This window comes from Tympanuchus pallidicinctus, unplaced genomic scaffold (genome assembly GCF_026119805.1).
Source record: "Tympanuchus pallidicinctus isolate F22 unplaced genomic scaffold, pur_lepc_1.0 scaffold1, whole genome shotgun sequence".
In the NCBI taxonomy this organism is placed as follows: domain Eukaryota; kingdom Metazoa; phylum Chordata; class Aves; order Galliformes; family Phasianidae; genus Tympanuchus; species Tympanuchus pallidicinctus.
Genome location: NW_026294618.1, coordinates 44,722,273 through 44,734,374, shown reverse-complemented (window position 1 = coordinate 44,734,374; position 12,102 = coordinate 44,722,273). Strand labels below are relative to the sequence as shown.

At 40.2% G+C, this 12,102-nt stretch overlaps 1 protein-coding gene across 2 annotated transcripts in view; it reads left to right on the top strand.

Annotated features, from left to right (window-relative positions):
* The first annotated feature begins 2,499 nt into the window (after positions 1 to 2,499).
* Positions 2,500 to 12,102, top strand: part of LAMA4 (laminin subunit alpha 4) — a 94,736-nt gene continuing 85,133 nt past the window's right edge. For both annotated transcript variants that reach the window (XM_052678593.1, XM_052678585.1), the window contains exon 1: positions 2,500 to 3,068. In XM_052678593.1, coding sequence (XP_052534553.1) covers positions 2,868 to 3,068 — 201 coding nt within the window. In that variant the 5' untranslated portion in view covers positions 2,500 to 2,867. The remainder of the gene's footprint in view (positions 3,069 to 12,102) is intronic.

The following is a 12,102-nucleotide window of genomic DNA, read 5'->3' as shown; positions in this document are numbered from 1 at the left end:
CAACACAAGCCAGAAAAAATATATATATATATATATACATACGAGCAATTGTGCAAATACAGTTCTACACGTTATTTTTTGTTCCACTAGAATAATAAGTCTTGTTCTCCAGAGCCAAAACTACAACAGCTAACAACTTCCTAGGAAAACTGAAGTGCATAGAGCTAGAAAAAGCCTCAAGAAAGCGGTTATCCATTCCTTCCTTTTTAACACTTTCATGTCAGATTTCTCCACTGATATCTTTCTCTCTTTGATGAATATTGAACCAAGGATCTCCTAAATCATTAACTCATAGAGTGGCTTAGATTGAAGGGGACCTTAAAGATAATCTAGTTCTAACCCCCTGCCATGGACAGAGTTGCCAAGCACCAGAGCAGTCTGCCCAGGATCCCACCCAACCTGGCCTTGAATTGAATGCCTCCATAGTGGCATCCACAATCTCTCTGGGCAACCTGATCACTCTAAATCAGCCTAACCACTCTAAATCATCTTCTCATACCTATTGTCTTCAAAATTACATCTCATTTTCTGCCCTTAGCTTTCAACTTTTGGCTCAATATTTCTCTGCTCAGATGTTGTCTCAGATTTTACTTCCCACATTTCTTCTTGAGCATCAGCTCCAGAAATTACTCCCAGATTGACCAAATCTTCTTTTATTCTCCATCTTTCTGATTCATGTCGTTTCTTTCCAGATAGCCTACATTCTTCAGTTTCTTTTTCTACTAGGCAAGAGAAATTTCCACCTAAGCACCTGAACTTGTTAAAGATCCTCTATCAGAAACACATAGATTTGACTTTCCAGTTCTCCTCATTTACAGGTTTATGAACATGAAATAACTCTTCTCCAAGTTGTTATTCTCTATTTCTTTCTCAACAGTTCCTTCCAAATGGCTGGCAACAGATACAGAGGATTCTCTGCTAATTGCTTCCCCTCCAAAAAAATAGAAAAAAAAAAGGTTAAAAAATTGTTGCATACATGGTCTAGTAATTTGCTGCATTGGGTAGTTTTAAATCTCCATTGTTGTCACACTAGTGGTGATTCTGTCACTTATTCTCAAGATGTTTTGTTCTCTCTTTTGCACCTTCTTTTTAACTGTTACCTTCCCACCTGAAACTTGCCCCTGTAGCAGGAGGTCTAATGGGAACTCTGTGGGGCCCTGGCCGGAAGTCTTCACCGTCTTTTGCTCTATAATCCTTCAGACCTGCTTCAGACCATTCCCAGGGCTGCCACTGGCAGAAAGAGCTGGAAAAGCCTTGATAGCTCCCAACAACATCTCACCATCACACATCATGCTTGTCACCATGTCAGGTCCCATCCACAGAGAGGTCTGCATTATGCTCAGGATGGAATTACTTGCAACCACCATGTTCTACTTCCTCCTGCACCCTTTGGACCTGATCCTCACAATCTTGGGTTGCATAGCTTTTTCTCCTTGCCCACAGCACTTCTGAAACACAGAGAGTTTCTTGATGTGTAACTACTTTATAGTTCCTATATGAAACTTGTATATTTAAGAGCACAAATCTTAACCTATACGTGTGTGAAATTCACAGATCACCAGAGGACTTTATTTTACTCTTAATTCTCTATTGAAAGCATCCTCAGTTCATAATTTCTTTAATCAGATTGGAAAGGAAAGAGGGTAGAGGGGAAAAAGTGGGAACACACTTTCAGAACAAAGTCCAAAAAGCCAATCTCTAGTGCAGTGATGTCATAAAATCCTGAAAATAGAACAGCTAAAGGACAAGGTGCTGAACCCTTAGAAGGAGCAGTGCACTTTAGTATAATTACATCTTCACTTTGCCCCAAAACATAAGAAGGCTTTTGCTTTGTCTTTCTGAGATTCTGTAGACATAAAATTAGGTCATCTGTGGGCAATATATTAAGTTTGCTTTCATACACTGCAGGCCTTGTTAGCAGGGCTTCACAAAGCATCTCTTGAAAATGGAATACAAGATGCTCTTTGTAAATAAAAGTTCATGAGTCTGAGTGATGAAGTCATTTTCCAAAACTGCAGTGAACGATATTCTTTTTCACGAGCTGCTGAGAAGCCAAGAGGTGGGCTTGAGGAAAAGGGTTTGAATGAAGCATGTCAGAGTAACTACTTTGCCCTATTAGCCCATGGCACAGCCAGGCTGCCTCTCCTCCTCCCCCCATCCACAGACTCCCTTCCCCCCGACCAAAGAGAAGGGTTGTTGGGCAGCTTTTAATAAATTTAGCACTTTCCTGCTTTCCATTGAATGAGATGATAAACAAAAACAAAAAAACAAACACAGTCACAAATGCCCCTGCTTTGCACAGAGGGGCTGAGGGTACCCAGACAGAGCCAGTGGGGGTGGTGGAGGGGGAAAGCTGACCTCACTTCTGAACAGCAAAGTTGGAGTGGGAGGGTCCGGACACGAAAGGTAAAAAGGGAACGATGTGAACATGTGAAGGAACCCAGAGCACCGCGCACAGCGTCAGTCTGCATCCTGACAGGGGGAGATAAGGTGGCTGGGGAGCCAGCGGTGCTTTCCTGGAACACAACCTCCGTTTGACACTCTCTGCTTAAGCACTGCCCATCTTTATGTTATTGAGCTGGAGCCTCTGGGGAAAAGAGGAGCCACAGGCACAGAGAGTGAACGAGAGAGGGAGGCAGCAAAAGCGCTTTTCTTCCCTTCTTTGCTTTTTTTTTTTTTTTTTTTTTTTTTTTACCCTTTTAAATAAGGATCTGGTTAGACTGCCTTGAAGTGCCACATCTGGAAACTGAACGCTGAAAGAAAGTTAAAATAACTGAGGCACCACTAAGCCAAGGGGGGCTGATTGCAGAAGAGGGTAAACAATTACTAAGACGCTAGAAGACCACTGCTGGATGTAAGGGGAGGAAATGGCTTTGATCTCCGCCTGGCCCCTGGTTTTTCTTATATTATTCTTTTCGAGATGCTTCTTCTCCAGCACAGCCTCGAGCTCAGGAAGCGTCTTTCTGTTTGACATTGAAGGTAGCTCAGCGGTCAGCACGCAAGAAGCTACTATTATCAGAGGGCAGCAGCAGTCAGTAGCTACTGGAAGTTGGGTGCCTTTTGCCGAGGTACAGTAACTGCGTTCTCTCTCTGGTGTCTGCGCTTTTCTGCTTTCATCTGTCTGTGTCGAAGTTCCCATCTGGTTAACGTTAGCTTAATCATTCGATCCTTAAAGCCATGCCGGAGATTTTTGCAGGGGGTCTGAGACGCTGCATTTGGAGACTAGAGAGATACAGTTCAGAACTTCAGAATGCACGCGTGCCCTGCCTGCTGCGAGCAGGCAGCTGCTGTGCTTTGCAGTGAGACCAACCTAGCACGTCTCCAACTTTCCTGGCAACATAACTAAGCAGGCTTGTCCAAACAGAGCTGTTTTAGAAGGGTTAATTGTCACTACAGTTTTCTGCTTGCCTTATGCTTAAGATTTTAACTCATTTAAATTGACAAAGAGTTTCTCTCTTTTGGGGGCAAACACTGTGCGGTAGAAGTTTTTGCTTCTGTTTCTGAATGCCATCCACCTCCAAAAGTTCCTTTTGATGATGAGAGCAAGGATAAAAAAATCAAACGCGTGCAGGAAACTGCCTGCAGAGAAAACACCTGCAGAGATTTTATGTCTTCCAAAAAATATGAAGTTGAGATTAGTGACAAATAAAATTAGAGAGATCTGAGAAGAATTCTGACTGTGGAAAATTTTCCAGCAGTCACTGTGTTTGTTAGAGGATAGGGTGATACTTATTCTAGCAGGGCTACATCTGGGATGAACTATAAAAAAACACAGCTTGGGAAAACAATAAATTACTACAGCATGCACAGAGAGAGGGAGACAGTAATGTCCTATACGTGGGAGATGCAAAGTAAAAGGCAAATTGAGTTACATAAGGTCATGGGAAGGGAAAGAGTTGTTCTAGCATGACATCCAAAAATGAGGTGTGATTAGCACAGCCAAGTCAGTATGACAATATCAAGATCTCAATCTCTTATATCACAAGGCTAATTCTACCCATCCACCCCCATACTCCAATTATTAGAGCTAATATCCATGGAAATTAATGTATGAGCTTTTCAGATGGTTGGGGTTAATGCTGGACTGAACAGAGCTCACCCCCCCCCGCCCCCCCCTTCCCCACTGCTGTGGCTCCAAGTAGCAGTGCAGCCTCCCAAAATTCCTGCCTGCTTACCCTGTGAGGGACTTGCTGTGAAACATGACCCGTGTGAGAAAATTGGAGTCTAATCCCTGCTCTGCTCAGTGTAGGAGCTCTTAGGAACCATTGGAGGTTTGGATGGGCTCCATGCCATGGGATGTACATCTTTGCACTCTCGGCCTGGGATGTCCCTGGGAAGCCACATTGCCACCTGTTGTTTACAAAATGGAAAGTGAATGAAATGTCAGATTTAGGAGTTGAATGGATTTTGTAGCAGGATTTCATAGGATAAAGGCTCCAAATCTCTCGTGGCCATTCTGTTGTACGGTTTTCCAAAAATTTGTGTTAACAGACTTTACGAAGGTGCTGTGGGATATACACTGGACTTTACAGAAGAATGACACTTTAGCCCTATTCATCCACCTCAATCATCTCTCAAGCTTCACCTAATAGACTCACTAGCTGGTGTTTCTTCCAGCAGTTTATTTCAGTCACTACAATGGGAGCATTTACACACTGTTCAGATCCCATATTCCAAATGAACACTGCTACCTGCAGTAATTATGCCAAGGCTCTTGACAGCAGGATGTTATCAGGAAGGAGCTCAGGCTCCTTTGCTACATGCAGATGTCCCCATAACTATGTTTCAGGGCCCACCTCCATGCCTACTTCCAGAGAGGCCCAGTAGGATGTTCTTTTTGGACAGAATTGATGGCTTTGTTGCAATGATTCACGAGCTGGTAATGGGGGCTTGGGAGCTTACTCTAAGTCCAGAGATTGACCTGAGGACCAAAGAGTGACACCTGGTAGTGTCTCTTCCAGCCCTCAGATGGTTTCCTCTTCCCAAAATCCATCATCTCTCATTCAGCAACGAGAAGAGGGTCTATCCAAGCAGTTTTGAATCTGCCTTTTCCAAGCCTGAGTTCTTAGCCCACAGTTCACAGGGAACCACAGTATAAACTCCTTTACACAACACGGCTTGATTCAGCTCTCTCATCTAAATATTGACTCAGGCCCACAGCTCTCCCGAGCAGACAGAGGCTGTTAGTCACATTGAATAGTGCCAAGTTACACAAGGGGTTGGTTAGTGAGGCAGAGCTAAGGGAACCACAGACTTTCTGTGCACAGACCTTCATGAGGTCTGTGGTGCCACTCAACCGCAAAGTCAAACAAGCTGCTCTGAAGGCAGAACACAGGGCAGATAGAAAGCGTGGCATTTCAGTACGAAGAGAACATGATGGACAGTACTGAACCCACTCATTAGTGTGCACTTCCTACTGTCTTCAGAAATCCAGGTCTATAACAGCGTTGGCGGGAACTTCTAATATGCAAGCAATGTGATGTTCTTAATTCCTGGTAGGAGCTAATATTATGAACTGACAGAAGAACAGGCAACCTCAGTTAATGTAAACAAGTATGTATTAGCACATATTTCTTAGTTTTCCACTTCTCTTCCTTACTCAAGTTTGGCAACGTTAGAGGCACTCGGAGAAGCAGTTTAAAAAATTCAAAATTAATGTTACAGTGGAGCTTTCCTGTACCATGGATTTGAATGAAAGTTTCTTTATGGCAGAGAGAAGAGACTAACTATATTTTCCATACTAGGCTAACTTGCTGTACCCCATCACAACATGGATCATGCGTATGAGTTGAAACTCTAGCAATATCTAAATAGCTTGGTGCCCTGGTAATAAATGAATACATAACTGGGGTTCAGTACGTACAACTTAGGCCTGTAACTTATGCCTAAACTTTTTTTTTAATTTGAATCAGGTATTGCATTCAAGTATAAGCCCAAATTTCACAGACAGTAATGGAAGCACCAGGTTTTTAAATTCCCTAATTCCTACTGGTTTTCCCTCAAAGGAGGGAAAGCTTTCCCTGCAAGGACTTACTTCAGGATGGCTCCATTAATTAGCTAAAGATTAGAGAACATTTAGATATTTAAATTAACTACATTCTGCCAAATGCAAGGTCATGTTATCTGCATAATGAGCACTGGTAGCGGCCATTGTGAAATAATATACCTAACTCTGCCACTGTTTCAACAAGAATTCTTATAAATTGCTGAACATTATTCAGAAAGTATCATGAAAAGGATTAAATTGCTTGGAATTTGAAGGTAACTGAGAGATTCTATAATTCAACATACTTAGCTCAGGGGAATAATTGCATAAGGATATACACAAACAGCTTTTCCAATAAGAGCTTCACTGATCTAACACATGAAGGTGCAATCACAAGCAACAAGTGGAAATTGAAAATAACCGCGTTCATACTAAAAGTTAGTTACAAATTTAAGTTTTAAAGGTAATTAAGCAAAGGAGAATGGACCCAGTTGCATTGGATTGCCTGGGAAGAGGCAGATCAGTATGAACAGCACTCTGTGAAGTACTCACCTCACTTATGCAATTTAAGACGTCTAATGTCTGTTTCTTGGGATGGGAGCACAATAAGGCATGCAGGGGAGATGTTATGGTGCTGAAATCCTGAGGGAGCATGAGCCCAAAGCTCCAGATCCAGCTCATCACTGTAGCTCAACTGCAGCTGATTGCATTAAGTTAAAGATTGTTTTATTTCCAAATGAGAACGAATCTAAATATTTTGCAGGGAAGGCTCATCAAAGATGATAGAATTTCAGACTGACAGTCTAACTGCAAATGAAAGCAAACAAGTGAATTGTAAACATTAAGAACCCTTGGCTTTGTGTTCAACCTGTTTGCTTAAAGAGGGCAGAAGGAAAAGGGAATAGTGAGACAGAGACACAAATGAAAACTGGAGCTGCCTTCTGAGAAAAGTTATATCTCACTGTCTAAAACATGCCTTTAAAATAAGAGGTAGGTTGTACATCACCATTTGGATCTAAACCTGCTACTTGCAATTATATTTGCAAATTTCACTGACATGATGAATTTAATTGCATAAATACCAATTTTATTTCCTAGTAGGATCAAAGTTGCTTGTAATCAATGGAATAGTATAGATTCTCAGGCGAGAATAATCAGTGGGGCAAGACCTCAAATACTAGAGAACGTGGCAAAGGATTCCCTGTGATTCACATTGTGTAGTCACTCACTTTAATGCAAAATGAATCTAAGGCTATATCCAGATAAGATTCACTTCATTTTTATATATTACAGGAGGTTCCAGAAAATAACAAAGAAAGCCCAGTATAGGAGGGCTGTGGAGAAAGAACTAGTGAAAAAAAAGAGAAGGCATTCTGTGGAGATATTTGTTAAGTGAGAAAAGATGAATTGAAACATCCTCTGTGGAAAGAATTGAAGCATACAGTGGGAAAGGAAGCAAATAGTTGAAGGAGAGGAAAAAAATAGAGCAAGAATGAGATAATCCAAAGCCTTAAGGGAAAAAAAAATAATAATAATAATAAAAAATCTAAAGTAGTGAGTAGAAGGCAGAGAGCCAATTCTCAGAGTGCAGGAAAGAATGATATTGATGGATAAATTAAAAACTGTTTCCAGCATCAGTGCTTTTGACACAGAGGAAGGCAAAATAAGACTAGTTCTTTAAAGGAAATTATTGCACTTGCCAAGGCAAAAATGAGATATTTTCTACAGAAGTCAGTAAGAGGCAGAAGTAAACTTTTGGAGCTTGCACAATAAAATGACGTACTTAACCATCATTTTTCCCACCTGACTTCTAGCAGCATCTGCTAATCTATGTTCTTAAAAACAAGCAACAATATCTGAGATACTTTCTTTCTGGTTTTCTAAGGTAATAAGCAATAATGAGTGCAGGAATCATAGCAAGCTCACCTCTCTAGAATAGCTTACATTAAACACCTGAAATAGAATAAGCAAAAACCCTAGCCAGTTGTTAGCAAATACTCAAATTATCACCAAATTGCCCTCATCCCTTTCCCAAAAAGTGTTGAACCAGGAGGCCTTACAGACTGTTTAGGGAAAACACCAGGTGATCCTTACTTGTAGTATTATTTCTTCAAAACAAACTAGTTCTAAAAGAAATAGACATAATCCTGATGTTTAAACCAAAAAAAGGGCTTTAGCTTGACAGAAATCTTTATATTCTTTTAAGCTAATAGAAACTGTACCTATCATTAAGAAAGCAGACCTTTAAATAATATCATTTCAGACCCTTAGGGTTACATTAGGTTAACTCCCATAAAGGGCAATTTGGATTTTTTTTTTTTTTTTCAACAAGTTTATGTTCTGAGAAGCTTCTATTAGCAGGGAGGAAGTTTTACTGCAGATGTTTGTGATTCCAGCTTAAGTTTCTCATCAAAGCTTTAATGAAAATCAGCTGCTAGGAGCAGAGCCACCAGAACCCAAACCTTTTAAATTGTAGGAAGCTAAAGTGAATAGAACTGAAGGAGAAAGCAGATGGATAGTGTTCTCTATTTTGAGAAAGTGCATAAAGTACCGCCCAGAATAATGCTTTTTAAATTGTACTGCAGTGAATTCGTGTAAAGATTTGGGCTGATACCAGCAAAATGCACCAAAGCTAATTCAGGATTGTGAAAACCAATAAAAGGCATTCCATGCCTGTTCTTATCAATGATATAGGAAGCAAGTTAAGAACTAAAATTCCAGGTTTTCCAGAGGCTATGAGAAGCAACAAAATAACTGAAAGAAAACATATCCTGATTTTATCTGATAAGATATCTACAGTTTTAATAACAGCTCTTAGCATTCATGAGCCGTTCAAGAGATAGGTGTTGTTTCTGATTAAGATATAACCAGTCACTGATAATTTACAGTTTGCTTCTGGACTTCTGATATTAAGTTCTGACACAGGGAATCCAGGCAGAATGGGAAGAACTGGCACATGTGCTAAATTGAATCACAATTTAATAAATAATGAATTAAAAAGAACCTATCCGTATGAGCAACTTGCAGTGACCTGGGGGGTTGGAAGTAGGTAATCTATAAGGTCAACCTAAGCCATTTTATAACTCTAAATACAGCCATTTTATCTAAATGAATGATAGTTAAATTCTGTCCTCCCAACAAAAATGAATAAAAAAGGATCTTTTCCACCTTTCACTGTTAGTGCCAGATGTAAGAAGATACATAGGGAATAAGTATCTAAACCAGATCATTTCTGGGCTGTTGTGCCCTGTTACCACCCAGTTGCATCCTGTTGCTTTTGAATGAAAAGACTTTTCAGTGGCAAGAGATGAGCAGACTTCATCTTTGTGCAGGTTTATGTTTTGTCTGTCTCTCTAATTTCCTGTCAATGGGAGGGACTGTAGAAGGGCTCTACAACATTAGTAAGGCACCAGTTAATTAATTCTAAGTCAACTGAAAACTGGAGTTCAAGTAAGGGATTTTTCTGAGGAATGGAGAAAGAGATGACTTTCTTCTTTCTTCCTGATGAATCTATTTTTCCCTTCCTTGAGACAATAAGAAAATGATTCCTTCATTATTAGATCTTGTCCATGATGAAACCAGCCATGAGTAGCAAGGCAGTGAAAGATCAAGAAAGGTCATCTCTTTTCCTTAGTCCAGATATTTCCTCTGCCCACCTCCAAGTATCAGTCAGAGAGCACCTCTGGGTGCAGGACTTGTAGCATTAACCATGCGCAGCTGCCTCCCTTCCTTCTTACACATTTGCAAGGTGCTAGCACCACCAAGCTGGAAACTGTGCTGAGAATACAAACCAGAATCATAGCACCTTCCATCAGCTGTCCCATTTTGTCCACTATCAGGCCACTCTTGGGAAGCAGAGATGGATGAAAGCTTCTTTTCTTAAACTGTCAAGTTTTTCACACTTGGATTTGGTACTAACAGGCTTTTAAATTGATGCTTTGCCAGCCAGACAAGATCGCTGTATGTCTCTACTGCAATTCCAAAATGTCAAAGAGCTGTAAAATCAACCCAGAAAATACTAGAAAATTGGTGATGTAGTTGTGGCAAAAGGGAAACCAAAAGCAGCTTCAGTCACACCTGGCCATCTTTCTCAGGTTTACCACACCTGATTTAACACTGTCCCACAAGTACAGTAGTACATGCTTTAAGAAACACTTTCATTGTTTATCTCTTCAAAAATTTTGTGTCTGTCTGGAAATTTCTCTGGGAGTGCTGTACTACGTCAACTGATTATGTCCCCCTTATGTGGAGGATGCAGGTGAATGGAATACAGCTCAGACAGAGCATTTCATTTGAGTGAATTTGTGGGGACTGGGTGGAGGGGGGTTAATGACGAAACAAAATTATTTATCCATTTTCCTGTAAATTGTTTTTCTTGAATAAGCTTGGTGTTTTCTTTGAAAGCAGAAGATCAAATAGCAGCCTTTCCAGCTGCAGATCTTCTATTTGCAGTAGTGAACATCTGTAACAGTAATATTTTTACTTAGTGGCTGTAGCAATAAGTACATTAGAATGGAGGCTGGTGTTAAACTAATCCTTAGCCAGCTTGCAGACAGCTAAGACATTTTAGCCCATCCTCTCTTTGGAGAAGAATGCCTTTTAAGCAGAGGCTTTGTCTTTCTCACTGTATATGGAAAAAATGACTATGCACTTCGATGGAGAATGCCTAACTGAGAAGTGTTTATGTTGGATCCAACCCCATCTCTGTTGCTGAATGGCATTTTGTTTTTCACTTGGACTGGAGAAGGGGTAACAGTCTGGAAACATTTTCAACACAGGAAATTTTGAAAATTAAACACAATTACCTTCTTAAGGCAATAGATAATGTTGTTGTTCCACATAAAGCCATCTGGTTTTCAGCTTTGGATTGTTTTTATGGGAGTCACAGTTACTGCGTCACTACTGCAATGGAGGCATGCACAAACCCCTCCAAGGAACAAGAATATTGTGACAGTGGTCTGGGAGGGGATCTCCATGTGTTGTTTTCTTTTTGCCATTCTCTGCTTTGCTTATTTGTTTGGGGATTACCCATGAATGACGAGCCATATACCCTCTCCCTCCAATTCCAAAGTTCTCTATGCAACAGGGAAAAATAGAAACAACTTTTTTTTCTGTATCATCTCTGCCAACAGAGTGCTATCTACAGTCAAAGCAACTGGTTTCAATCTTGTAAGTTTTAGTTTTAGCAACCACTGAGTGTTTTGTCCAAAACTTCGTGACAACAGTTTCTGCCAGCAGCATAATCTGGTGTTTATCATCATCAGAAATAAAGATCTATTTTGGAAGCTGACGAGTTGATAACTCTTCAGGTGATGCATACATATTCCCAGTTGTCAGGGATAAGCCAGGAACTGAGGTATTCAAGTTGTCTGTTATTGTTAGGGCCTTGTCCTGTCTTCCTCAATGAAAATCCAATTTTTTCAGTGACTTTTGAGGAGGGCTCAACTGTTCCTTATATATAAATGATGAAGATCTTATGGTGTTTCTTGTTTGAGTGGAAATCAGATTAAATTCAGTCTTTAGACATTCCCTTTAACATCTGCAGGCTGGCCAGACATGGCATGCATGACTGCAGAGCAGCCACTGCACTGTGCACTTACTGAGACATCATCAGAGACAGACAAAAAGCGATGATACTGAGAGCCACACACACGGGACAAGATACAGGAGACTAGTAATAGGAAACAGGGCTTTATTTCTTTCATCACTCACTGAACTATTTGTTTACTGAAAACGATTATGGATTCAAAATCAGTGACAGGTTGTTTGTTTTTGTTGTTGTTGATTTTGACATTAAAAGATTTAAATTCCTGAGGATCAAAAAAACACACCACTGCGGTTTTAGCGACTATTTCATACACATGAAAACTCAAGAAAACCCTATTATTAGATTCATTTGCTAATTAAAGCTTTAATTGAACTATCACACCTTGGAATTCAATTTGAGAATATGTAATGACATTGGAGTTTTTTCACTGAATGACATTCAACAAGAAATAATTTGCTTTCACATTTGTAAGCTAAATAACAAAATAGAAAGCTTGTTATTTTGTAATTCAATAATTGCTTTAGTTTGTAATCTCATTAAATGCTATTAGAATTGAAATACCTGTCAA